This window comes from Arachis hypogaea, chromosome 2 (assembly GCF_003086295.3).
Source record: "Arachis hypogaea cultivar Tifrunner chromosome 2, arahy.Tifrunner.gnm2.J5K5, whole genome shotgun sequence".
NCBI lineage: Eukaryota > Viridiplantae > Streptophyta > Magnoliopsida > Fabales > Fabaceae > Arachis > Arachis hypogaea.
The window spans coordinates 79,749,669-79,777,545 of record NC_092037.1 but is presented as its reverse complement, the minus strand read 5'-3'; the positions used below and the strand labels follow the sequence as shown (position 1 = coordinate 79,777,545).

Sequence of the window (27,877 nt, the reverse complement as noted above, 5' to 3'; positions counted from 1 at the left end):
AGAGTTACAGGAAAATTTGGAAAGCTCACTGGCATCAAAAAGCCAGTAAGAAACGTTTTGGGCGTTGAACGCCCAAAAGAAGCACCCACTGGGCGTTCAACGCCAGTAAGGGTAGCCATCTGGGCGTTAAACGCCAGAAAGGAGCATCTTCTGGGCGTTGAACACCAGAAAGAAGCACCTTCTGGGCGTTTAATACCAGATTGATAGCATCCTGGGCATTCAGAAAAATGCCCAGTGACAAAGGACTTCCTGGCGTTCAACGCCAGAAAGAAGCAACAGCTGGGCGTTGAACGCCCAGGAGAAGCAACAATTGGGCGTTAAACGCCCAAAACATGCAGCATTTGGGCGTTTAACGCCAGGATGGTGGGGAGGAGGTAAATTCGTTTTTCTTCAAAAATTTTCTAATTTTTATGTTTTAATTCATGATTTCTTGCATAAACATGTTTCCAAATATCATCCTTCAATTTCAAAAATTTTAAACCTAATTTCTAAAATCTCTAATTTCTGAAATCCCTATTTCAAAGATTTTACATGCATCTTAATCCATAAAGACAAGTTGATTTTCAATCCAATCCAACTCTTTTTCCAAGCTCTTTCCCAACTTAATTATCTTTTAAAATCTTTTTCAAATTATAAATTTCAAATTTATTTTTAAATATCATTCATATCTTTTTAAATTATATCCTTTTCTTGTCATATTTATCTTTTATAAATCATATCTTTTATCTTATATCTTTTTCTTATTTTCGAATACCCACCCCCTCCCTTTATATCCACTTTCGGCGCCCCTCTCATCATCCACCATTCCACACCTGCTCTCCTCCTATTCCTCTTCTCTCTTTTCTTTTGCTTGAGGACAAGCAAACTTCTAAGTTTGGTGTGCTTATCCGTGATCACAAAAACATTCTCACTTTGATCATGGCCCCTAAAGGAAAACAACCCAATCCAAGAGGCAAAAAGAGAATATTCCAAAGCCACTTTAGAATCAAGGGAAGTTCTTAACTAAAGAACATTCAGACCATTACTACAAAATAATGAGTCACAGATCAGTGATCCCGGAAGTCAAGTTTGATCTGAAGGAAGATGAATATCCGGAGATCCAAGAACAAATTCGAAACAGGAACTGGGAAACCCTAGCTAATCCTGAAACGAAAGTGGGAAGGAACATGGTTCAGGAGTTTTATGCTAATCTATGGCAGACAAACAGGCAAAGAATAATTGGAGCTGCCCTCTATGACCATCGGACCTTAGTTAGAGGAAAGATTGTTCATACCCATCCTGACAAAATCAGGGAGATCTTTAAGCTTCCTCAACTGAAAGATGACCCAGACTCCTTTAATAGGAGAATGATGAGGGTAAATAAAGGTCTGGACAAGATTCTAGAGGATATATCCATCCCCGAAGCCAGGTGGACCACCAGCATGACTGGCATCCCAAATCAACTCAAAAGAGAAGATCTCAAACCAATAGCCAGAGGCTGGCTGGATTTCATTGGGCGTTCCATATTGCCCACCAGCAACCGTTCTGAAGTTACCATTAAAAGAACAGTGATGATTCACTGCATCATGTTGGGAAAAGAAGTAGAAGTCCATCAACTGATCTCGTGTGAACTATACAAAATAGCAAACAGAAATTCCAAGGATGCCAGATTGGCCTATCCAAACTTAATTTCTATGCTCTGCAGAGATGCCAGAGTGAAGATGGGAATAACAGAGTATATCTCAGTTGAAAGGCCAATCACTAGAATATCAATGGACAGACAACAACTGCAGGATGATCCAATCAAGAGGAGAGCACAGGAAGTCCTCCCAGAACTTCCTCAATTTGAATATTGGGAACATATTGAAGCATCTATTTCCAAATTGCAAGAAGCTATGAACCAAATAAAGGAAGAACAGAACAACCAAAGCAGCATGCTTTGCAAACTGCTTAAGGAACAAGAAGAGCAAGGGCGTGATTTAAGGGAGCTGAAGCGCCAGAAATTAATCCTTGAAGGACCAAGCATCCCACAGATCAGAGGAACATCTACTTCCTAAAACACAGGTTGTTGAGTTCTAATGTTAGCTTTAACTCTGTGATAGTGTTATTATAGAAGTTTACCTTAGGGGATATATATAGTAGTAGTAGTAGTAATTAGTATATCTATTCTGGTTTTATTTCCAATTAAGTTATAATTTATTTTTCTCATCATCATCAGGCATGAATAAAATAGTAGATAATTAGAATAAAGAAGTAATTTATTTTTTTCGAGTTCTTAATAAAAAAATTATAATTAACTATATGTGGTGGCAACACTTTTTGTTCTCTAAATGAATGCTTGAACAGTGCATAATTTTTATCTTGAATTTTATGAATATTGGCTCCTGAAAGAATGAGGAACACGAAAAATATTATTGATGATCTGAAAAATCATGAAATTGATTATTGAAGCAAGAAAAAGCAGTGAAAAAAAATTTTGTTACAAGAAATCATTGGATCAAGAAAAGGAATAAAAGCCAACAGCCCTTAAAACCAAAAGGCAAGGGTGAAAAGGATCCAAGGCTTTGAGCATCAGTGGATAGGAGGACCCAAGGAAGTAATTCCAGGCCTAAGCGGCTAAATCAAGCTGTCCCTAACCATGTGCTTGTGGCATGCAGGTCCAAGTGAAAAGCTTGAGACTGAGTGGTTAAAGTCATGATCCAAAGCAAAAAGAGTGTGCTTAAGAGCTCTGGACACCTCTAACTGGGGACTTTAACAAAGCTGAGTCACAATCTGAAAAGGTTCACCCAGTCATGTGTCTGTGGCATTTATGTATCCGGTAGTAATACTGGAAAAACAAAGTGCTTAGGGCCACAGCCAAGACTCATAAAGTAACTGTGTTCAAGAATCAACATACTACACTAGGAGAATCAATAATACTATCTGAATTCTGAGTTCCTATGGATGCCAATCATTCTAAATTTCAAAGGATAAAGGGAGATGCCAAAACTGTTCAGAAACAAAAAGCTACAAGCCCCGCTCATCTAATAAGAATCTGAGCTCCACTTAAAAACTCTAAAATATTATTACTTCTTAATTTCTTTTAATCCTATTTTATTTATCTAGTTGCTTGAGGACAAGCAACAGTTTAAGTTTGGTGTTGTGATGAGCGGATATTTTATACACTTTTTGGGGGTAATTTCATGTAGATTTTAGTATGTTTTAATTAGTTTTTAGTAGAATATTATTAGATTTTAGGCAAAAATCATATTTCTGGACTTTACTATGAGTTTGTGTGTTTTTCTGTGATTTCAGGTAATTTCTGGCTGAAATTGAGGGAGCTGAGCAAAAATCTGAGTTAGGCTGAAAAAGGACTGCTGATGCTGTTAGATCCTGACCTCCCTGTACTCGGAATGTATTTCTTGGAGCTACAGGAGTCCAATTGGTGCGCTCTCAATGGTGTTGGAAAGTAGACATCCAGGGCTTTCCAGCAATATATAATAGTCCATACTTTGCGCGAAGATAGATGATGTAACTTGGCGTTGAACGCCAAGTACATGCTGCTGTCTGGAGTTAAACGCCAGAAACACGTCATGATCCGGAGTTGAACGCCCAAAACACGTTATAACTTGGAGTTCAACTCCAAGTAAAGCCTCAGCTCGTGGATAGATTTAGTCTCAACCCCAGCACACACCAAGTGGGCCTCAGAAGTGGATTTCTGCACCAATTATCTTAGTTTACTCATATTCTGTAAACCTAGGTTACTAGTTTACTATTTAAACAACTTTTAGAGACTTATCTTGTACCTCATGACATTTTCAGATCTGAATTTTATACACTTTAACGGAATGAGTCTTTAAACTCCATTGTTGGGGGTGAAGAGCTCTGCAGCGTCTCAATGAATTAATGCAATTGTTTCTATTTCATTCAAACGTGTGGGTGTTACTATCTAAGATGTTCATTCGCGCTTAATTGTGAAGGAGGTGATGATCCATGACACTCATCACCTTCCTCAATCCATGAACGTGTGCCTGACAAACACCTCCATTCTACATCAGACTGAATGAGCATCTCTTAGCTTCTTTAATCAGAATCTTCGTGGTATAAGCTAGAATTGATGGCGGCCATTCTTGAGGATCCGGAAAGTCTAAACCTTGTCTGTGGCATTCCGAGTAGGATTCAAGGATTGAATGGCTGTGACGAGCTTCAAACTCGCGATTGCTGGGCGTGATGACAAACGCAAAAGAATCAATGGATCCTATTCCAACATGATCGAGAACCGACAGCTGATTAGCCGTGCTGTGACAGAGCATCTGGACCGTTTTCACTGAGAGGATGGGAAGTAGCCACTGACAACGGTGACACCCTACATACAGCTTGCCATGGATGGAACTTTACAAACAATTGAGTTGAATATTACATTGCAGAAATTCAGAGGACAAAGCATCTCCAAAGCTCCAACATATTCTTCATTAATAAAGTAACAATCCCTTATTCCAAATACTTTGACTTCTTACAATTAAATCCAATTAATCTTATTGGCATCTTGACTAGGATTAATAAAATAAACATAGATTACTTCAAACCAATAATCTCCGTGGGATCGACCCTTACTCACGTAAGGTATTACTTAGACGACCCAGTGCACTTGCTGGTTAGTTGTACGGATTACAAATTCGTGCACCAGGGGTTCATATGCATATGATGATTGTGGTTCACAACCACATTGAGGGTTACCACACACATTAGATTGGTATGAATCTTGGAATGGCTCTTGTTCATAGCATATTTGGGAAGCTTGTTGCCAAGAAGGGTGATCAAATCCTTGATACTCCTCCCATCATTGGTTGTTCCATCCTTGATGCATGTTGTCATTGTAATTTCCATCTCCTACAACATAGTTATAACCACACTCATAGCCAAAAGGGTGAGAATTCATAGTGACAAGAGAAGATAAAAACAAATAATAATAAGAACTAATAAAAACTAACTCCTAAAGCAAGCAAAAACTAACAAAGAAGCATATTAACATATATACAATAGCCAATAACATAACACCATTGCAATTTCTCGGCAACGGCGCCAAAAATTTGATAGGAAGAATTATCGTTGGTCTAGAATTTCTCTTAATAGAAATAAAAACTTCGTTGTAAGCATAGCTCCAAACCAACAAATAACTTTCACATCAAATTTTAATGTTTGGTTGTAACAAGTACAAACCAATAGAAGTAACCGAAGTATTCAAACCTCGGGTCATCTCACAAGAAATTGTAATAAAGTGATCAATTATTGGCTATGAGGAACAAGGGGGTTTAATTTGGTTAAAGGACAAGAAAGTAAAGCAAGCAACTAAAGAAAGCAAGTGATAAAGAGAGACATTCATGGCAAAAATTGAGAACCTAGGCTTTCTATTCTAGTCACTCATAACAATAATTAACAAGAGCTTATCCTATTTAGTCAACTCCAACTTAGGAAGAAGATATAATGTTATCTTCCATGAGAGAACGTCAAATAAGACTAGTGAGGTCGGGATTTTTGCTAGTAAAGAATTTTATAAAGTCGCGTTTTAAGTATAGATTCTGAACCAACAGAAATCCCTTCGTACAAACGTTTTGGTTGTCACAAGTAACAAACTCCTAAATAAATTGATAACCGAAGTATTTAAACCTCGGGTCGTCTTCTCAAGGAATTGCAGGAAGGTGTGTTCTTATTATTGGTTATGAGTTTTGTAAATTGGGGGTTTTGAGAATGAGGAACAAGTATGATAAATGACAAATAAAATAAATAAATGACTGTAAAATAAACTCTTGGCAAGGTATGAGAAATTGGAAGTCCTATCCTAGTTATCCTTATCAATGATAATGAAAATTGAATCTTAATTCCACTTAGTTAACCTCTGCTGGTGCGAAGGAAGGTCAAGTGGCTAATTAGTTTGATCTTCAAATCCTAGTTAATTCCTAGAAAAAGATTGGGATTATAGAAGTTCAAGCTAATTAGCAAAGATAGCGATTATCGATCACATTGAGTTTGATAACTCAAGAGTTACTGATTTCTTAACCAAAGCCAGGAATGTAGAAAGCTAAATTAAAATTATAAATATCTGGAATACCTCAAATAACATCCATTCAAAGCAGTCAAATCTAACATGAAAAATATTCATAAGCCAATTGGGCAACATAAATCAAACATAAATAAAAGCATTAAAGTATCTCAAAGTAGAAGAGAGGTCAAAATAAAGGGATATTGAACCTGATATGAAGAGTTGAATTAAATCCTTAATTTCTAAAGAAATCCTAATTTCTAAATCCTAAGAGAGAGGAGAGAACCTCTCTCACTAAAACTATATCTAAACTATGAAAAGTAACTAATTGGCTAGCTCTCCCTCCTTTCGGACGCATTCCCCCACTTCATAACCTCTGGTCTGTGCTTTTTGGACTTGGATTTGGGCCAAAAAGGGCTACAGAAATCGCTGGGATCGCTTTCTGTAATTTCTGGTACGTGGCCTCTGTCACGCGTCCGCGTGGGTCACGCGGTCGTGTCATGTGGAATTTTCCTTGTCACGCGATAGCTTCAGTCATGCGTCCGCGTCATATGCGTTTCGCTTGTGGCGCGCGATCGCGTCAATCATGCGATCGCATCATTGCCATTTCGCGCTGGCATGCGGCCGCGTCGCCCATGCGATCGCGTCGCTGCCAGTTTCTTCAAAAACTCCGTTTTATGCTTTCCTTCCATTTTCGCATGTTTCCTTTTCATCCTTTAAGTCATTCTTGCCTTAGAAGATCTGAAATTACTCAACACACGAATCACGGCATCGAATGGCAATAAAAGATAATTAAAATTAATACTTTTAAAGCCTAGAAAACATGTTTTTCACATACATCTCATAATAAGGAAGGGAAGGTAAAACCATGCAATTTCACATGCATAAGTGGGTGAAGGATTGAATAAAACACTTAAATTCAGCACAAATTATATCATAAAATATGGGTTTATCAACCTTCCCACACTTAAACAATAGCATGTCCTCATGCTAAATCCAAGATAAAGAGTAAGGTAAAGTGGTGGAATCTCATGCAATGCAATCTATTCTAAATGCATCTACCTAAATGAGTCATGCAAATCTAGTTATTATCCACTTATATATAAAACTTTACATGTAGTTAAATTAATTCACATTCTCAAGGAATCATATATGCATAGCCAACCTTAGATAATGTTAAGGCACTTTTACAATTGAGATGGGTAAATAAAATATTTTTCAAACTTGCAAGACAATTAATAATAGACGTAGACATATATGGTGATGAGCTATTGAACCCTTACTAGATTTTGTGTTTACTTTCTAGTCACTCAGTGTTTATTAGGTTAATCACTCTATTCTTCTTTTTATTCTTGTTTTCCATAACTTTGTTCTTCATCTATCCAATCAACAATTATAGAATATAGGCATACAAAAATCATGAGGTCTTTGATTAAGGTTGTAATGGGGCCAAGGTAAAGGTAAGGATATATGTATAAGGCTAAGTGAGCTAATTAAGTGAATCCTTGATTAGTATAAGATCTCACCTAACATACATATTTTGTAAAGCAAAGCTTCTTCACCTATTTTCCCATATTTCTCCCATTTTTAGATTACATGCTCATATTCTAATTTTTTTTTTCTATTTATTTGTATTCCATGTGCATCGTTTTTCTTTTTCTACACATGGTAATTAATTTATTTTGACTTCACATGAGCATGCTTCCCAAATTATTTTCACATAACTTGTTTAATTTAATTTCCTACTTTTCTATCATCCCATGTTCCCATAAAGTTCCCTACACTTAAATTTTATACAAAATCTATCTTAAGCTAACCAATGGCGGTCAAAGACGCGGCGCACCAAATTATAGAGGGGCTCAGGAGCAGGTGGGGGTGCAGTGGGTGGTGCTGGGCCAGTAGGGGCAGAAGGGGTAGCTGAAGAAGTGGCAGCCTCAGTAGTGTCAGTGAGAAATGGAGGACGGTAGCCGAAAGCCAGGAACTTCCGACTGTGAGGGATGATCTTTCGGCACTCTGCGGCAGGTGGCTTTTCATCAACGACCTCCCAAGGTACCTCAGCTCGGCGACCCAACTGAGTAATCAGGTAAGAAAAAGAGAGGGTGCCTCTAACATAGACCATGGCCATGTAATGCCGGATGAAGCGAGGTAGATAAAGGTCCTCACCCGTCATCACACACCAGATGAGGGTAATCATGGTAGCTGGCACCTCTGTCTCATGAGTACTCGGCATCACATAGTTGCTCAGAATCTGTTGCCATAGACGAGCCTCATCATTCAGATATATAAGCCTGATTCCCTTTGGTACCAATGTGCTTGTACCCATAACCCAAGGAACAGTAGGATCAAGGGTGATGTCCTTCTTTACTGCATCCCAATCAAACCTAATAAATCTCATATCTTCCTCAGCTCTCTGGTAACCATCTGGCTGATTTGATTTAGGTGGAAGATGGAGGATTTCTTCAATTGCTTCCTCAGTAACCAGAATCTGTTTGCCTCTGAGCTGGACTGCATCCAGGGAAGAGAGAAAGTAATTACTGTAGAATTCTCTAACCCAGGATGAATTGACCTCAGTTAGGTTCCTCTCCAGGAAGAACCAGCCTCTCTGTTTGATCTAATCTGAGGTGTACTACTGAAGTTCTTCTGGAATTTTGAGGGTCCTTTCCAGGTGTAGGTTCCTGCCGGTGGCAAAGGTTGGTTATTTCACCTCACAGTATTTGTTTGTAAATTTTATCGGGTCAGTTGAAGGTACCAACTGATCAGCCTTTTCCTGCGGGGTAAAGTTCTTCTCCCGCCAGGAATCATCATGTAAAATGCCCATGATGGAACCAGAGGATTCATTTCTTTTCCGTTTGCCAGTGGTAACTTTGCCCTTTCCCCTGCCTTGAGAGTCAGACATCCTGAAAAACAGAATATCTAAGATATAATTGAGGAGTAAAAGCAGGAAAATAAGAAGGGAAATAACAAGATAAACAGTAAGTGGCAAAGGAACAGTAGAAAAATAAAATGAGTTAAGTAGATGCATATTTTTGGAATGTTTTGGAGTTAAAAAGCTAAGATGAGAAATCACATTCCAAAATATGTTAGAAGTGGAAAGCTTGTTAAATAGAAAAACAATAATCATGCCGTGAGTAAAATTAGTTGAAAAGGAGAAATGGGAAGTGAGAAAGTTAAAAATTAGTGAGTTAGTAAAAAGGAAGTTAGAGTAAGTGGCATGAAGATTGGTGTCTAAGTAACAAGAATTACACAAATTGAAGCAACAGGCAACTCATATTCAAGCATGGATAACAGGGTATGGATGATGATTTACATAGATATAGAAGTAGTAAAGAGTAGAATTACATCATCAAGAGTCTATATTAATGATCAGGAAAATAAAAATAATAAGAATGCTGGCCCGGTCATTCAAGAATCGGTTTGGTATTCGTAGAGCAAGACAAAAATGAGAAATGCCAAAACCAATATCTGAATGTAAAAGGACAAAATTAATTTGCAGAAAATTGGGCAGCATTCCGGCTAAAATTGAACATTCCCGGAAAACAGATATCAAGAAAAACAGTTCAAATGAGATTAATAGATACTGCAAACAGTCACAAACAGTAGGAATATTAAAGAATAGTTTAACAGCATGAACATATCAGATGAACAGTACGAATAACACAGCCAGAATAAAATTGCAAAACAGGTAACAGATAACAGGAACTGTGAAATTATCAGGCCTAAATCTACTATCCAGATCCTAGCTGCCTAACCACCTAGAATCCACTACAAACATGCATCTCTACCTAGCCTATTCGGAACAGAAATTGAAAAACGAATGAAAGAGTCGCGGGGATGGATCGCAGTATGGCGGACCCTGGTGCGTAAAGAGGGATGAGATGGGGCAGTGATGAGGGCGGAAGGGTGGCGGTGCACGGCGGTGCGCTGGTGGGGCAGTGGTCATCGGAGGCGATGGGGAGCTCGCAGGGGTAGGAGGCAAACGCTGAAGAGAGAAAGAGAGGGAAAGGAAAAAAGAGGGGGAAAAGGAAAAGAAGGTTGGGGGCTTGGCGGGTGAGGCAGCGGCGGTGGGGAGCTCGCCCCCAGCATTTTGCCTTTAAGTGGGTCACGTGCACGTAGATGACGTGTGTGCGTCACTGGCCAAAATTCCTACTCACGCGTACGTGTGGATGCGCGTGCGCGTGGCCTTTAGTTCTCCAAATGCTCATTTCTTCATGCATTCTCCACTTTGTATGCTTTTCTCTTCACTTCTTCCATCCAATACTTACTTTCTAATCCTGAAATCACTTAACAAATATATCAAGGCAACGAATGGAATTAAAGTGAATTAAAATTAGCAAATTAAAAGCCTAAAAAGCATGTTTTCACACTTAAGTACAAATCTAGGGAGAATTACAAAACCATACTATTTCATTGAATAAATGTGAGAGAAGTTGATAAAATCCCCCAAATTAAGCACAAGATAAACCACAAAATTACGGTTTATCACCTGGCACTAGTGGAGCGATGCAGATTTTGAGAATATCCACAACTGAACCAGCAAGTGCACCGAGTCGTCCAAGTAATACCTCAGGTAAGTGAGGGTCGATCCCACGAAGACTAAGAAACTGAGCAACAATGGTCAACTGATTGGCTTAGTCAGGCGAATGGAAATGTTGGTTTTGTGGGTTTTAAAAGCATTAAACAATAAAACAAGAGTAAAGAAAGCAAATAGTGAGTTTGGTGTAAAAGTCAATGAGAGAAACAGTTACGGTATCGGAGATGTTTACTTTTTCGGATTAAGGTTTCTTACTAACTATTTTAATCATGCAAGATTCATTTGATGACAAACTATAATTGACTAAACCCAAATCTCTTAGTTTTTTTTCTCTCCTCTAACCTTCATCAACCACCAATCTCTTGGTCACTTGATTCTGATTAGAGGATTAAGTTCAAATCTAGTTTATGGCCATAGAAACACTAATTACCCAAAGCTAAACGGATTATATGTCAGGTATCCAGATTAGTTTAAGTAATTAGCAATTTAGGAGGAATTTGCTTTCAAGCTGTGTCTAGGTGAGAGACCTCTCCCGAGGGTCACAAGAACGCATCTAGAATAAGGGTCATACTCTCGTTCCACCCAAATTCATAAAATTAAGAATGAAAGTAACCTTGAAATTGAATTAGTACATTAATTAAAAAAGAATAATAATAGTCTTACTCCATAGAAATAAACAGAGCTCCTAACCTTAGCCAAAGAGGTTTAGTGGCTCATGACTTACAGAGAAAACAAGAGTTCTAAAAAGCGTGAAAGTGCAAAAGTGCAAAGATCCCCCTAAAGGGTGAATCTTTTTTCTTTTATATCTAACCTAATTTAATTTGAAAATAAAATAAAATATTAAATCTTAAAACTAAAAGATATTGTTTACAAATAGAAATTACAAAAATAAAATAAAAGATAACTAATAAGAGCTAAATCCATTTGAAGATGCTTCCTTAATGGGCCTTCAATTCGGATTGCCTGGTACTAAATGCTAGTTTGGGCGTTTAGCACCCCAAAATAGGTAGAAGCATTCTGTCTTGTGAAGCTTGCTGGCGCTAATAGCGCCCAGAAGGGTAACTCCAAATCTTTTCCTTTTTGCTCCAAACTCTACCAAATTGCTCCGAATTTCACTTGAAATCATCAAACACTAAAATAGCTCAAACTAGCATCCAAAAAGGATTTTTACATTAAAATATAATAAAATTTAATAAATTTTAACTAAAAACAACTAAAAAATAAGAGGGAAAAGGGTACAAGATGCTCACGCATCATATAGGTATTTGCAGTTGCCTTGTAGATCTCCTGTGGAATCACCTGCTCCACCTCCATCTCATTACCGAGTATGCTGCAGTGAATCATTACTGCTCGGTCCATGGTCACCTCAGAACGGTTGCTTGTCGGGATAATGGAGTGCTGAATAAACTCCAATCATCCCCTAGCAACTGGTGTCAGATCGTGCCGGCCCAACTTCCCAGCTGCCCTTAGAATTGAGCCTCCACTGGGCTCCCAGAAGGCATATATCTGCTAATATCTGCTCTGGCCTCTTGTCCCTATTGACCCTCTCACTGTAGCACTCGTCATCCTCCCCAATCAGTGATAGGCGAAGTGTCTCTCTCATGCTCTGTGGACTAAAATCAATAACTCGCCCTCTCACCATCGTCTGCCAGTTCTTGGGGCTGGGGTATACGCCTTACACATGCTTGTAAGTCACCCAAGCATTGGCGTAAAATTCTTGGACCATGAGTTGACCCACCTCAGTAACTGGGTTGCACAATGTGCCCCAGCCCCTCTTCTGAATCTCCGGGTATTCGTTCAGTTTAAGATGAAACCGAACCTCTAGAATCTCCTTCTTCTGCCCAGTAATCTCATGGAAGTGGTCCTCATGGACCTTGAAACTAAATTGGGTCGCATTATAAGGACCTTCACTGGGGCCTTCTCCTTCCTCTTCCTATAGTAAGACTCTCCAGTTTTGGGTGCCATCAATGATAAATAATAAGAAAAGAAAGCAGCGCTGTCGCACGAAACTTAGAAAGTTACTTTCCCCGACTAAAGAAAAAGAGAAAAATAGAAGGTAGAGGGAAGAAGATGGTGGTAGGGTATGGAAAATATGGGGGAATATAAGAATTAAAAGATATAGAGGATATGGTAGTGAAAGAGAAAGAAAAGGGTTGGTAGGATAAAAGAAAGAAGAAAATGTATATTTGTTGTGGTTAAAAGAGTGGAGTAAAAGGGTATTTATAGGAGGTTGGTGAAAAAAAAATTAAATGGGAGGTAAATGGAGAGGGGGGTAAGTGGTTATGGGAAGGGAGAGTTATGGAATGGAGGGATATTGGGAGATGGGAACGAGTTGATTGGGTAGTGGGGCCCATGAATATCCTTTTTTCAAATTCAAAACTCCTTCTCAAAGGACCCGTCAGGCACTGTGCTGCTAGCACGAAGTTTTTTATTTTTATTTTTTAGGTAAATAATATATATATATATATATATATATATATATATATATATATATATATATATATATATATATATATATATTGAATAAGCAATAATGAATAACTAAAAATTTCCCTGAATGGCCTGAGCGGCGGTGTTTAGCGCCATGAAGGCAGTGGCGAATCCCCTTGATGGCATGCGTTCTGGCACTAAACGTCCAACCTGGCATTTAGCGCCACCTAAACTGAAACTTCCCTTCAAATTAATCATATACCACACATATCCAAGACTCCATATCATTAAACATAACAATTTAGATAAACTAATCACATACCCAATCATCCTATCTTAAAGGCCACTATCCTAAGTTGTTCACCACATTACATATTAACTAATGAAAATCGAAACCATACCTTGGCCAATTTCCACACAAGCTCAAACCACCGAAGATGTTCTTTCCACAAGCTATCCAAGCCTCTAACAAGCAACTCAAGCACAACCACCACTTTAGCTCAACACCAAGTACTCCAAAACACCAATTCAAGCTCCAAACAACATATATTTCAATCTAATACATACAATATATCCAAATTAATACTAGGGCTCAACATTTCAACTCAACTTTTCAAGTGTTCCATTCAAAACCAATCGTTATCAATTCCAACCTAAAACCCAAAAATCGACATAATCAATTATCATAATATTTATCCTTCAAACACAACATTTTTGCACTCACTTATCACCCAAATCCAATTACACACCTACACTCATTTCCATAACTAGTTCGAGATCAATCTAATCTCGCAGCCACAATCAAACTCAATTACCTAGAAACCATCATTTACATTAACCGACTAAACCCTTTGAGTATTCAAGCCTAAGATATTTCTAATCACCTCATACTACTCCTCATTACCATTATCTTATGTCAACGCTCTCGCAAGCCTCCACTGCGTCACTCTGATTTTCAGCCACTAAAAATCCAGTTATCCCAAATAATGCCTAAGTTCATCCTAAGACTCCTATTTCAATTTAGGGCCTTAGAGTATTCTCTATGCTTAAATCAAAATCTCATTAAAATCCTCAATCTCCATAAATATATTACGCAGGACCTCAACATAAATCAGGGTACCTACTCAGGTTATTCATCCTTAAGTACAAAACCATAACTTGACATAATAAACAACTAATGAATTCCGGTTATCATAACTAAACTCAAATGTAAATCAATGTCAAACCCAGCCAAATTCAAGCCTTAGTCATGCTCACTTGTTTATCTCCATTTCTAACTGCCTCAACACTTAACAATTCACCATCTACCCAATGTTATCCCAATACTCTACTAGCTCTAATGGTAGTACTCTACGTGGCACAATTTAGTTCAGTTCTAAGTTTTGGCACTCTCGGTCCTAAATTCTCATCTCTGCCATAAGCCATGAATAAACATAGTGAATTCGTATCATTTATGGTAATTAGAGTTTAGTTATCATCTTCGCAATTACCTTAACCTTGCTGTTGAAATCGATCTGCATTTTGCTTTCTTCTACGAGGGCAATTGTTGGCTATATGTCCAGGCAGCCCACAAGAATAGCACACACCTCTCCCTTTCGCTAGGGGATACTGGTCACAATTGGTCCCTTTCAAGTTACCTTGAGAACGCTGAGAGGCATGTCCACCCTTTTTGAAGTTTTGTCCCCTTTGAGGAAAATACTTCCCACGATCCTGGATACTGGTACAACCACGAGAATCTCTTGCCAAAGCTGTCTTCTTGGCACATTCCTCCATAACTCTTGCTTTGTTCACTAGTTCAAAGATTCTCCTTATCTCCAATGGAGCCATAGGAGTCATGCTACCATCCTTAAGTCCTCCTTGGTACTTGATACATTTCCAGCTCTCAGAGGACTCAGGAGCACCCTGACAAATCCTTGAAAACTTACATAGTTTTTTGAACTTGCTAGTATACTCTGCTACAGTCATGAACCCTTGCTTTAGCTGCATGAGTTTCAATTCGCTGGCTTCCCTCATAGACTTTGGAAAGTACTTCTTGTAGAAAATAGTTTGAAATAACTCCCATGGAATGTCCTCATTTAGTAGTTGCATCAGTTGGCACTCTCTCTACCACCAGTGCTGAGCTTTTCCCATCAGTTGATAAGCCACGAACTCCATGAATTGAGTATCTGGGACATGCTGAGTCTACATTGCCCGCTCCAAAGCTTGGAACCAGTTGTCTGCTTCAGTAGGATTTTTCATTCCCTTCAAAGTCGGCGAGTTAACCTTCAAGAAAGAAGCTAACGTCATCAGGACTCCACCTAAGTTGTTCCAAGTCCCATCTTCATTTTTGTTTCTGGTTGGTTGCCCTATCCGTTCTATAGCATGAGTAGTTGCAATAACGCTTGCTTGTATCGTGTTAACCAAGTTAGTCATCGCTGCCATGAATTTAGCATGATTGTCTGTCGACGGGGGTTCATTCTCTCTTCGAATACATGTCCGGCCTCATTCGTGAGTTGCCATTAAGGGTAATCTAATTCAAGGGATTTATATCTTAACAGTCACCATTGTACCACAGCCTTCACCAACCTACCATACATCTGATCCCATCGTCACTGCCTACCGATCCTCCTCAATCCCAGTAGAAAATACAAATAGATGCAGACAAGTAACGCACAATTAATATACATGTACAACAGGTAGATCAAGTAGCAATGAAGCATATTATTTAATAAGGTATAACTCAAACAATCATAGCAAACAAGCATGTAGAAGATGCATATGATGAATGCCTATCCTATTTTAGCTTGTAATATCACTTGTTGGTTCAAAGTTGCCAACCCGACATATCCTTTCGGATGTTGCCTTTCTGCTAAGTTCCTGAGATATAGCGTCTGGCTCACTGTGTGCACTCTTGGGACATAGTGGCCTGCTAACTTTAATGTGCAATACTGGGATATAGTTCCCTGCTTACTTTCTCTATCCTGGGATATAGTATCTGACTCACTCTTATGGCAAGAAAGGTTATGCGAGTGGGATAATACCTCAACCCTCACATCGGAATGTAGGCGGGATACCCCCCCCACAGCCCCTATGCCAGTGCCGTTACCTTGACAAGCGGGATTAAACCACCATCCTTGCTTGGCGCATAGCGACTTACCAATTAATCGCATATCATAATATCATCATTCAGTGATTACTGCTCACACTCAATAAGTTCATCAAACTCAGACTTTTATCAATCATCATCATTTTTCTCGTGTTAATTCATTCTTAACTCTTGAGTTCTCAGCATTCCAGGGATATAGTGCCCTGCTCACTATCAAGTTCTCATCTCATCTTAATCATCCTCAATCCTTGAGTTCTTTCAAGTTCACAAAACAAGCATGTAAGAGATTGCTCAATTTTCTTCATTTCTCAGCTCCTCATCAATAAAATAACCCACAAGTTAACTTACACTAATCTCATCTACAAGATTTCCAAAACCTAATCACCAGCTCTAAGCTCATTGATGAGCGGATATTTTAACGCTTTTTGGCATCATTTTCATATAGTTTTTAGCATATTTTGTTTAAGTTTTATTGAGTTTTCAAAGGTTTTAGTGTAAAATTTACATTTTTGGATTCTACTTTGATTTTGTGTGTTTTTGTGCAATTTCAGGTATTTTCTGGCTGAAATTGAGGAGCTGGAGCAAAAGTCTGATTCAGAGGCAGAGAAAGTACTGCAGATGCTATCTGGATCTGACCTCCTTGCACTCGAAAGAGATGTTAAGGAGCTACAGAAGTCCAAATGGAACATTCTCAACAGCTATAGAAAGCTAACATCCAGAGCTTTTTCAGAAATATATAATAGTTTATACTTTACTTCAGAATTGAAGGCCCAAAACTGGCATTCCACGCCAGCCTCCTGTTCTATTCTAGCGTCCAACACCCAAAGAAGAAGAGACCAGTGTCCAATGCCCAAGAAGGAGCCCCTAGCCAGCGTTCAACGCCCTAGAGGCCTCCTAGCACGTGGATCTCAATCAAGCTCGGCCAAAACACTCACCAAGTGGGCCTCAGAAATGAATTTTAGCACTAAAAGACTGTTTTACCCTTCTTATGTAATTCTTAGTCATTAGATTAGTATATATAGAATAAGGATCACCCTTGTTCAGAACTTTTATGCCCTATCACACACTCATGCATACATACCAGATAACAACATTAATACTTATCTATTACATGCATCACTCACATCCAATAAAAATAATAATGACCAGATTGCACTTAGAAAATCTTCTAGGGTCAAATGAATGCCAACCTACTTAAAGGACTACCATTGTGAGATAAATAGCACTGTTTCCACTTCTAATGCTCCTGGTAGGTACCCAATCTCATAACATATTTCTTACGATGGACTTAGTCCAAAATACAAAGCTTTTTCTTTGGCCGTCACTACCAACGTTGTTCCTAAAGACTGTGAGGAAGCTGCTGTTCACCTTTACTAGAGAGAAGCAATCCAAAGTGAATTGAGAGCCGTTGGAGAAAAATTGAACTTGGCAAGTCATAAAACTTCCTCTTGGCAAGGAGCCATAGGCTACAATTGGGTGTTCCGTATCAAATTCAACCCTGTTGGGACTATTGATCGCTACAAGGCTAGGTTAGTGGCCAAAGGCTTCACTCAGATTGAAGGAGTGGATTTCATTAACACATTTAGTCCAGTGGTTTGCATGACAACACTGAGAGTTGTATTGGCTTTAGGAGTGGCTAAGCAATGGCATATCAAACAGTTGGATATAAAGACAGATTTTCTGCATGGAGATCTCAATGAAGAAGTCTATATGAAGCTGCCACCAGGTCTGCAATATCTAAATGATGGTTCGAATTTAGTTTGCAAATTTGAAAAGTCTCTCTGTCGATTATGGTAGGCGAGTAGAAAATGGAATCTAAAATTAATAGAAACTCTAAACTCAGCTGGCTTCAACAAATCAGAATCAGATTACTACTTATACACCAAAGCCACAGCTCAAAGTGTCACCATCATCATGGTCTATGTTGATGATTTAGTCTTAACCGGCAATAATCTTAGTGAGATTGAATCTATCAAAAGATTGCTCGACCAGAAATTCAAGATTAAAGACCTGGGTGACCTCAAGTACTTTCTGGGTATGGAAGTGGCAAGATCCTCAAAAGGAATTCACTTGTGCCAGCATAAATATGCACTTGACATTATCAACGATCATCTTTTTTAAGGTGCAAGTCAGACAGCACATCCATGGACTATACCTCTACCTCTAAATTGTCTTGAGAAAATGGTACAACACTAGAAGATAAAACCCAATACATGCAATTAGTTGGAAGGATCCTCTACTTAACTAACACCAGAACAGATATAGCCAATGCTATAGGGAGGCTCAACCAATTCATCTTTTGTCCCACCGATGTTCATATGCAAGCAACTTAGAAAGTATTGAGATATTTGAAGGGATGCCCATCAGTTGGTCTTTTTTTTTTGTAGCAGACAAAGATCTCAAAGTCATAGTTTTTCAAATGCGGATTAGGAAACCTGTGCTGACTCTCAATGATCCATCACTGGGCATTGTTTTTATCTTGGAAGATAATTAATTAGTTGGAAAAGCAAGAAACAAAACACTATTTCCATATCATCCTCAAAACTAAAATATTGCGTGTTAGCTCTTGCAACTTGCCAAGCTCAATGGTTATCTTACATTATGCAGGACTTAGGAATGCCAATCGCAGAACCTATTACATTGTTTTTTGACAACAGATCTGTTATTCACATTACAACAAATTCTGTCTTTCATGAGAGAACCAAACATATAGAAATAGACTGTCACACTGCACGCAATCAACACCTCTCTGGCTTCACCCACCTAATGTCAGTATCCTCCCCAAACCATTTGGCTTACTTCCTTACCAAAGCTTTGGCACCTAGCCCCTTTGCTACCAATATTTCCAAACTAGGAGTCTTAGACATTCATAGCCCTAGTTTGAGAGAAGCTGTAACTTAACAAGAAAAACAAATGTTGAATTTCGAAAGTAATTATTAGTGTCAACTGGCAAATTAGTTAATAATTATAGTTAATTGTAGTTAGCTTACTGCACATGTAAATATATGTATAAATAGCTTGTGAAACTCTTCTGCAAGCAACTTTTGCATCGATTAGAGAATTGCACAATGCTTATTCTCATTTCTTCTCTCTTCTCTCTCAACTCTTCATCTTTTGTGAACACAATTCTTCCATTCTCAACTTCCCTTTTTTTTTTTCTAACTTGATTTCTCCTTCATTCTTAGACTCACACAGCAGAGTCCAATGAGAACTTGATCTTCTCTTGCATGGAATTTTACACAAACAAATGAAGAACTAATAAAAAATTGACATCAAATTCAAATAGAACAAAAATACATAATTTATTATATAAAAATACATAAATAAGTTCAAGCAAGCACAAAAAAAATTATAGTAGCTCTAAATTCATGCAAAAAAGTAATTATAGTAGCTCTAAATTTATGCAAAAAAGTGTCGTAAACAACAACAAATCACATTTAACCAAGATCTAAACTATTTCTATTTGAGTCGTTACATAGAAATTGAGGAAGCAACTGACCTCGACTTATTTGATTTGAACTACTTTTATTTGTAAATGATTGAACTGATCATAAAATTGCATCCAATTCAAACCTAACAAAACCACATAAATTATTGTATAAAAATAAAGAAATTTTCCAAGTAAAAACAAAGAAAGAAAAATATTATTTGTAAAATTATAAATAAACAAAAAGGAAACATAATAAGTAAAATCTAAACATAATAAGTAAAATCTATGAGACTTAACCAAGATCCAAACCCGTTTCTTTTGATTTGTTTTAATAAAACGATGCAATCGACCTTGATCTATTTGATTTGAACTATAACCATCAATTTTTTAGGGGGAAAATTTGCAAATTGATGGGATTTGAGTAATGATTTTTATAAATGTTAAAAAGAGAAGGCTTTGTAAAAACCTATTGTGAACCTGAAGAGAACTTTATGAATAGTGGCATGTGAGCTAGGTCTTAGGCCAATTATTTATTGTCTAACTTGGTTGAATTTAGTTTTTAAAATTACTTATTCATCCATCATTTTCATTATTTTTAATTTTTTATACGTTATTCGGTATTTAGAAAGATATCAAAGAATAATTTAAAATTAATATCAAGGTTGCGAGAACCGGACCGGTCAATAAACCGGTGAGGTGACTGGTTTACTGGTTTAATGGTTCGACCGGGGTTCAACCGGGGTTCAACCGGTTTAATTAAATATTAAATAAAATTATTAAAATTTTAATATATAATTTTAAATATTTAAATTTCAATAAAATTTAACCTAATAAAATTTAAAATTTAAAATTTCAATCTATAACCTAATAATAAAAAATAACAAACAATTGAATTTGAAACACAGTAATAACCACTAACCATTGAATTTGCAAACATAATCATAATTTAAATTTTGAACATACATAATCATAATTTGAACAAACAGACAGAATTATAAAAATATTATTAAATCAAACAATCAAATTATGAAATTCAATTGCAATAACAAATTAAAAACAAAACAAAAATAGAATAAAAAAACTTGATTAATTCATTTAATTAACAAAATTAAAAGCTAAAAAGCAAAAGACAGCAACAATCAACAGAAATTAAATGCAGAAGACAGCAATGAAGCACAACAATTAACCCAGACAAACAAGCAACAATCAACATGATCAAATCCAAAAAAATAGCAATTAACTCCCAAAATTGAAAATTGAAGCAGGGCAGGAATCTGCTTACAAACTCAGAAATTCATAAACTCAAGCTAAGAAGAAATCAGTAAACTTAGAATCAGAAATCAGAACCCAAATGTAATTACAAAAACAAGCAAAATTAAATTGAAGACCGGCAGCGAAGGAGGAATCCAAGTGATGGCGATGGAAGAGGGGAAGTGAGCTCAGGAACAGAGGGATTGAAGACAAGCTTGACGCGCGAGAGAAGGGGATCGACGGAGACACGATTTCAGGGTGGCCAACGACGACGAAGACAGAGAGAGGGCTCGACAGCGACAGAGAGACGACAGCGAGGGGAAGAGAAACGATGACAGCGACGAGTATACCTTCACCTTCCACAGGCGACGATTCTTGATGCCACCACGGTCAGTTCCACCTGGCGGCGACAGCACCCTCTATCCGTTCCGCGATGAGACCTAGCGACGCGAGGAGAAGCATGGGATCCAGGAGAAGAGGATCGGCGACGACGAGGCTGGACGCTGGCTGAGGATACGAGTTCGTCGGCGACGACGGCGTTGGGCATTGGACGGTGGCTTCTGCTGTTGTTGGCTGGGAGGGCGAATGAAAAGGGGACTAGGGTTCCGTGGAGTGGAGAGAGTGAGGAGGGGGGTGGGTCTTGTGCGTGAGTGAGAGAGAGAAAACGGAGAAGGGTAAAGGATTTATATATTTTTTAAATTTTTTCTTTTTTTTTTTAAATTGAAAATCGGAAAAAAACCGTTCGGTTCAAACGGTTCACCGATTAACCGCCGGTTCGACCTTTTTTTTACCGGTTTTCTGCCAGACGGTTTTACACCTCAATCGAACCGGTTAGATGACCGGTTCCCGGTTAATCCGGTTGAACCGGCCAGTCCGGTTCGGTTTTCAGAACAATGATTAATATACCTTTTGGCTTTTTGTTTGCCTAAAATTGGTTAGTTGTTACTTATTTTGATCTATGTACTTGGCAAAACATAATATGTAGAAATTTCAAGAAAAGTCTGCGCTGGCCTATATGTTCATTTTCTGTAATTTGCAGTGTAGATTAATAGTAGCATATATACCCACTGGACACTGGCTAAAAAACCCAGCTACAAGCTACTTTTAGACTCTAACCAACATTATTAACAAACTACACTAAAACAAACATAGTGGTAATTTCCCTTGTCCCTTTTTTTCTCCCAAAAGAATAAAAAAATATGTTACAGTAATAATACAGTTTAGCACATATTTTGTTGCTTTCAATTTGCTCCATTTGACATCATTTTGTGCTTTCAAATACAATCTGCTCCCTCCCCCAATAGTGCATCATGGTAAAAAAGTACGAGTGTGTTCAAAATATGCATTGAAAATTGGGATCTTTTGAATTAACTACGAGAAGAGATACAACCTAGCCTCCTTTTCTCTATGACCTCCTCTTTGGTAATTGAAATGTCCTCTTCAAGAAAAGGTTTGCAGTTCTATCATTTCTATGGCACAAGACCCTCAATATTGTGTTTGGGTCTGATTTATGCCACCTTGTTGTAGTAGGCGGCACTTGTGACTTATAGCCATGGTCATTAACACCTACCACACTTGTTTCACATGATGCAATATTGAAATCATCAATTAATTGCTCAGTACTTTGGCCCATCAATGCTATAATACCTTCAACTATTGCAGCCTCTGTGTCCATCACACTTTCTGCTATTAGTCCTTCTCCACACAAGCAGAAAACACGATTCAAGCTCTCAAAATCCTCGCTCACAATGTGGTAATCTGATTTAGTAAATGCCCTTGAGTTCCCACCAGCAAGCAAGACCATTAGGAATGCTTCGAAGGATGCCTTCATGACTTCTTTCAATGCTAATGATTGAGCTTTATCTGTTAGAAGCGTGGTCATCAGTGTGATGTTTTGCTTCATGGTTCTCAATGCAGGCCTAATCCTAGCATTGGCTGCATCGCCAACATAGAGGCTCTCATAGAAAACTGAGTCGGAGTCAAGGAATATGAGACGGTAGGCAGCCACTTCTGCCACATATTGGCATGCTGTTGGAAGGGAGGAAAGTACTTTCTCGAAATAAGAACCATTGTTGTAACTCCTGCGACGGTTTCCATAAGGATGGCGAGTTGAAGGAAGTACAACAGGGTTTTGAGAGAGTGTTTTCTCAAGGGAGTTGATATGGGTCAGGAGATAGAATAAGGTGTTGAGACGAATGTAGAGGCGTTGTGTGCCACGACTAGTGGATGGCCTAGGATTATGACCTTCTTTTGTTACATTACTTATGTGATCTGCCTCCGATGAACCACCACCACCGCATTGACATCCTTTCTTCAAGAACATACTCAACTTTGAATTTCGGTTGCATCTTGTCAGTGAGGGAATCACGGGAACATAGCTTTGTTTTGTACCTGGAAAGCAAAAGCGTTTTTAAATTGAATGAAAATTCGAGGACTCAATTACAAACATTTTTAAATTATAAAAACTTATTCAGAAATTAAGGAAAATTGTAGGGACATCCGGAGAATTAAGCTATCTTTTAATTATCAAATTAGAATGCAAGCAAATTGAAAAGATCATACCTCTACAAAGTCGTCAAACCTTTCTTAGATACAGATTAATTATACTCTATAAAATAAACACCTTAAGCTTGATGTATGTTCAAAGTGCTTACCACATGCTGAAACAAACATGATATAGTCTTGGAAGAGATTTTCTAGTCCATTGGCAAGTTCTTGAACTATATCTTCAGTAATTCCAATTGGTATCTCGAAAAATTGCTCCATAATAGTCTTGGCCAATTTCACTAGCTCTACAGCAGATTGTGCAATCGGCTCTGCTTTGGACTTTGGATTCCATGTCTATAATAGAGGAGAAATTAAAGAAAATAAAAAAAAACACATCAAAGATTATCTAAAAAACATGTAATCTTTAAAAATAAATTCGATAATTAATCTTTTAATGAACAAAATGATAAAGCCAAAAGTTACCTCTGTTTCCTTTGCATTTTGCAAAGCCTCTTTGCCCTTGTGCAACGATTCATGTATCCATTTTCTCAATAGGTTCCATATGATTGTATCAACTTCATAAAGCATCATCTCTTTTACTATTGCTTTTGCCTTTTCTTCTCCCTCAAGGGAACCTTCAACCATCATTTGGACCAAAGTCTTTTCTAACTTACCAGCCCTCAGCAACACCCTGACAGTCTCAGAATTTAATGCATTCACCTCATTTAGATATTGCTTCAACAATTGCCCGTAGCAGTCGTGCAACGTCAATGCCGCTATTGCACCAGCCGTTGGGAGCCATTTCTTTAGCGTTGGAGTATAAGTTTCCCTTTCCTTCAATGCTAATGCTTCTGTCTCTTGAGCCAAACGAAGTAGAATATCACTTAAATCAGCCTTTATTTCGGTCTCAATAGTCTTGGTATTTACTTCTTCAAGAATCTTTATAGGAAATAAACAAATGGTATATTAATGAATGGCTAAAACACTGGAAAGAACAATTACAACATGATAACATGGACTAAATACAAACCTTTTGAAATGCGCTTCTCACGGAAGATCGAATACAAGACTCAATCCGATCACCAGACATATCCACTATGGTTTTGTCAGCCTTCTCCCCTCTTTCTCCATAAGATATGATCTGATCTTCACCCAAAACCTTTGAAACTGACAAAACCATAGGAAGGAGGTTCTCTATCTGGCTAAGCATCCCTCGCTCGAAATGGTTATGGTAGTTAAGTAGCCTCCTCTCCGACCAACTCTGCATTGCACTCATCACTGATGTCAATAACTTGATATACAAAGAGTCCTTCTCCTTCTTGGCATCAGTGTTCACTTCACCCAACATAGCATGTGAAGCACAAAGAAGATCAGATTCTACCTCCCCTGTTACTACAAACTGCTGAAACAGTACCCAAGTGAAACATACATTGTGAATTGCCTTATTTATCCCTAGAATGGGCCATGTTTTCTTCATTAGTTCAAGTAACTCATCAACCTCATCGAGAACCAAAGTCTCATCCCTTATATCGAATATGGCTTGAAGAAGAGAATTGTAGAGGTGAACGTTGAGAGGGAAGCCATCGACCCAATGGCAAACATCAGCAGGTGCACCATTGGGGCCTCTCCATGCCAATGATACAACTGAATTTGAAAGTGTTCTTAATGTGTCTGAATTCTTTCCAATGTCTATTGGTTTGGACTCGCTATTGCGTATGATATCCCTAAGACGCATTGCAAATATGTTGGTCTTTTCTACATAAACAGAAGGGTGTTGGAGTAGACCTAATTCTAGGATCTTGAGTTGCCTTCTTTGCCACATGTGGTACTCAGTGGAATCACTGAACTCTGATGGCTTTACATGGCGCAAAAGTTCTAAAGGGAGAATTATAGTGTCTGCTCTTTTTCCCGCCTATATTATTTAAATAATTTGAAATAATTAGACCATTTTGGGATGAGGATAAATTTGAAGAACAAAAAAAGGCTAATAATTAGTGATCATTATTATGATTCACTATGATATGAACCAAAATACACAACAAAATTAAAATCAATAGAGACTAGAATGCACATGGTTACATATATATATATATATATATATAATGTTACGGGACGGGGTTCATTATTTGTGAGATAATTGATCTTTCTAGTTTCTAGAAACAAGTTATTTTTCATCCATCAATTGTTAAAAATAAAATAACATGCATGTTGAGGAGAGAGAAAAAGAGTAAGAGAAATATAATATCTTTACTTTATCGTGTTGAATGCCTAAAAATATTTTGTGCTAAGTATATAATATATATAGCATTCTTGCCAAAAGAGAAAACAAAAATAGATTTAGAATTTGTTGTTTCGTGATAGTTTCTTAAAAAAAAGAAAAATATTACGGGAGATGAGATCAAATCAAAAGGTAAAACATTAAAATTGCATTAAACAAATCTAAAAGGAAGTTACAAGTCAAATATCAATTTGTAACATTAAAATGGTTTAGCTATTATGTGTTTTAACTTAATGAATAAGATGCATATTAAAATTATTATTTGTAAAAGTTTTTAAATTTTATTTTAATAAATGCATAACAACAATATTAAAAACTCCAACTTTCCATTTTCAAAAAAAAATGGATAACAAATTTAAAAAATAGGACAATATTAGTAAAAAATTTAAAACTTTTGTTTCAATAAATACATAACAAATACATTAAAAAATAGACTTTCATAAAATAATTCTCAATTAATAATAAAAATACAAATTAACTAGATTCCAACTGAAATTAATAAAAAATTTTAACGATACCTTTATTGACAATTCAGCACAAGTACCAGACAAAAAGAAAATCAAATACTCTGTAATCTATCTCTAATTAACATCATTACACATGTTGGATTTAATTCAAAGTTTTCTAACTCCTTACCTTAGCTTCTCATTAAATCACATTTATTTAGAAACTATAACAAAAACAATTTTGTAATTTTCACAATTGTTTAAAAAAGTGATAACATTACTAATGTTAGTTATGTTGATGCATGTTTACATACTTGGCCAACGAGGGTTCTTGTCAAAGTTTTCCTCAATCGATAGTCATTGTGCTCAGTCACTCTCATTTGTTGTCTCATAATCTCTGCTGATGTCATTGGCCGCCGCGGCCGAAGCATATTGTGGTTCACCATAGGACTATTAGATCCGTTTTTGGGGGACGATGACGCTGCGATTCCAGCAACGCCACCAGACACCATTCTCCTAGACGGTGACTTCTTTATCATTTTCAATCCTAGCGCCCGCTTCACCTTACTCGTTGGAGACATCACCACATGGCTCGCCTTTGCCTCATTCTCTTGGAGGCTGGCATAAATTGAGAGCACGTGCCGACCACCAAATCCCGGGGATGACCGGCATGCCGTGAAAAAAATTTCATAGGCAGATTCTCTTATGTCATCTTGGCTCAAGCCCTCAAGCTTCATAAAAGGCGACGGTAGGCCATTGTCTTCCTTTTCAGGAAGCTCAAATTGGTTTGGGTCAAGATTTTGGTCAAGATTGGAAGCCTCCAAATCTTGCCCAAGTTGGGAAATTTGGCCAATTCCAATATGGGAGTGGTGATGGTGATGGTGGTGATGGTGATGGTAATGAATTTCATTAACAGACAAGGCGGAAGGAAGAGAACCCGGGTAGGAGTCTTGGTGGGTTTGCTGACCCATTAGGTGAAGAATAGGTAATGGGTCAGAAACCAAACCGAGAAACGGTGGCGGCGACCACTATGACCAGCAGCAAAAATTATGACAAACAAAAAATGTCTAAGGGGGAAAAGAGTTGTGCATTTGTAGGGATCCAAGCAGAGAGACCATTAATATTGATGGCATGACGTTAACGACAGCAATTTTCTGCTTGGAGGGAGAGAGTGAATAGAGATTAGTGATTATGGGTTTGCCCACGTTATCATGAGCGACGAAAGCACCCAAAAACAGATGGTGTTTGCCAAAATAGATGACACTCATCCATTTGAAAGCATTTTTCTCGGAAGCTCATTTTTTTAATTGTTTGTTTTTATTTTGTTAGTTTCTATTTATATTGCTAATAACCAAGTAGTATTAAGGTACTGTACATCATCCATCAAAACAATTAAAAACAAAAAAAATAAATAAAATATATAATATTTGTTGTGATAAGAACAAGCAACGTGGATGCCCATTCCCATGTAAAACTTATATTTTCAAAAGAGAATGAAGATTAAATGCATGTTGAAAATAAAGACCCCATGCATGTATAAATAGGGGGTGTTGTACGAGTCTTGAGATACAGCAATGAAAAATCCTCTTCCTCTCTTTATACTTTCTCCTACCCTTAATACGCTTCTAATATATAAAAGTAGTAAATATATAAGTTTCTATTATATTGTGATAAGTAATAAGAAATCTATTCCCTCTTTATGTTACAATCAAATACTCTTCTCCTTATATTTCTATTACAATTCTTTCTCTTCTTTTATTTTATAAGTATTTTAAATTCTATTTTCTATTACTCTTTACATATAATATTAATAGCAATATTAACCATCTTTATTATATTGAGATAGTATCAAATGCAAATCTCTCTCTTTATTTTTAATACTTTTTCTTATCTTTGTATATATATACACAATACAACATATAATATTATTATATATATATA

The 27,877-nt window shown here is 37.4% G+C and overlaps 1 protein-coding gene across 1 annotated transcript; it reads right to left on the bottom strand.

The window, feature by feature from the left end:
- Positions 1 to 21,713: 21,713 nt before the first annotated feature.
- LOC112743198 (protein unc-13 homolog) lies at positions 21,714 to 27,249 on the bottom strand. The gene is made up of 5 exons (XM_025792406.3): positions 26,251 to 27,249; positions 24,243 to 25,124; positions 23,696 to 24,151; positions 23,380 to 23,566; positions 21,714 to 23,116 (listed from the first exon to the last, which is right to left on the bottom strand). The coding sequence occupies exons 1-5, from the start codon at positions 26,905 to 26,907 to the stop codon at positions 22,131 to 22,133; spliced, it is 3,168 nt and encodes a 1,055-aa protein (XP_025648191.1). The 5' UTR covers positions 26,908 to 27,249; the 3' UTR covers positions 21,714 to 22,130.
- Positions 27,250 to 27,877: the final 628 nt, after the last annotated feature.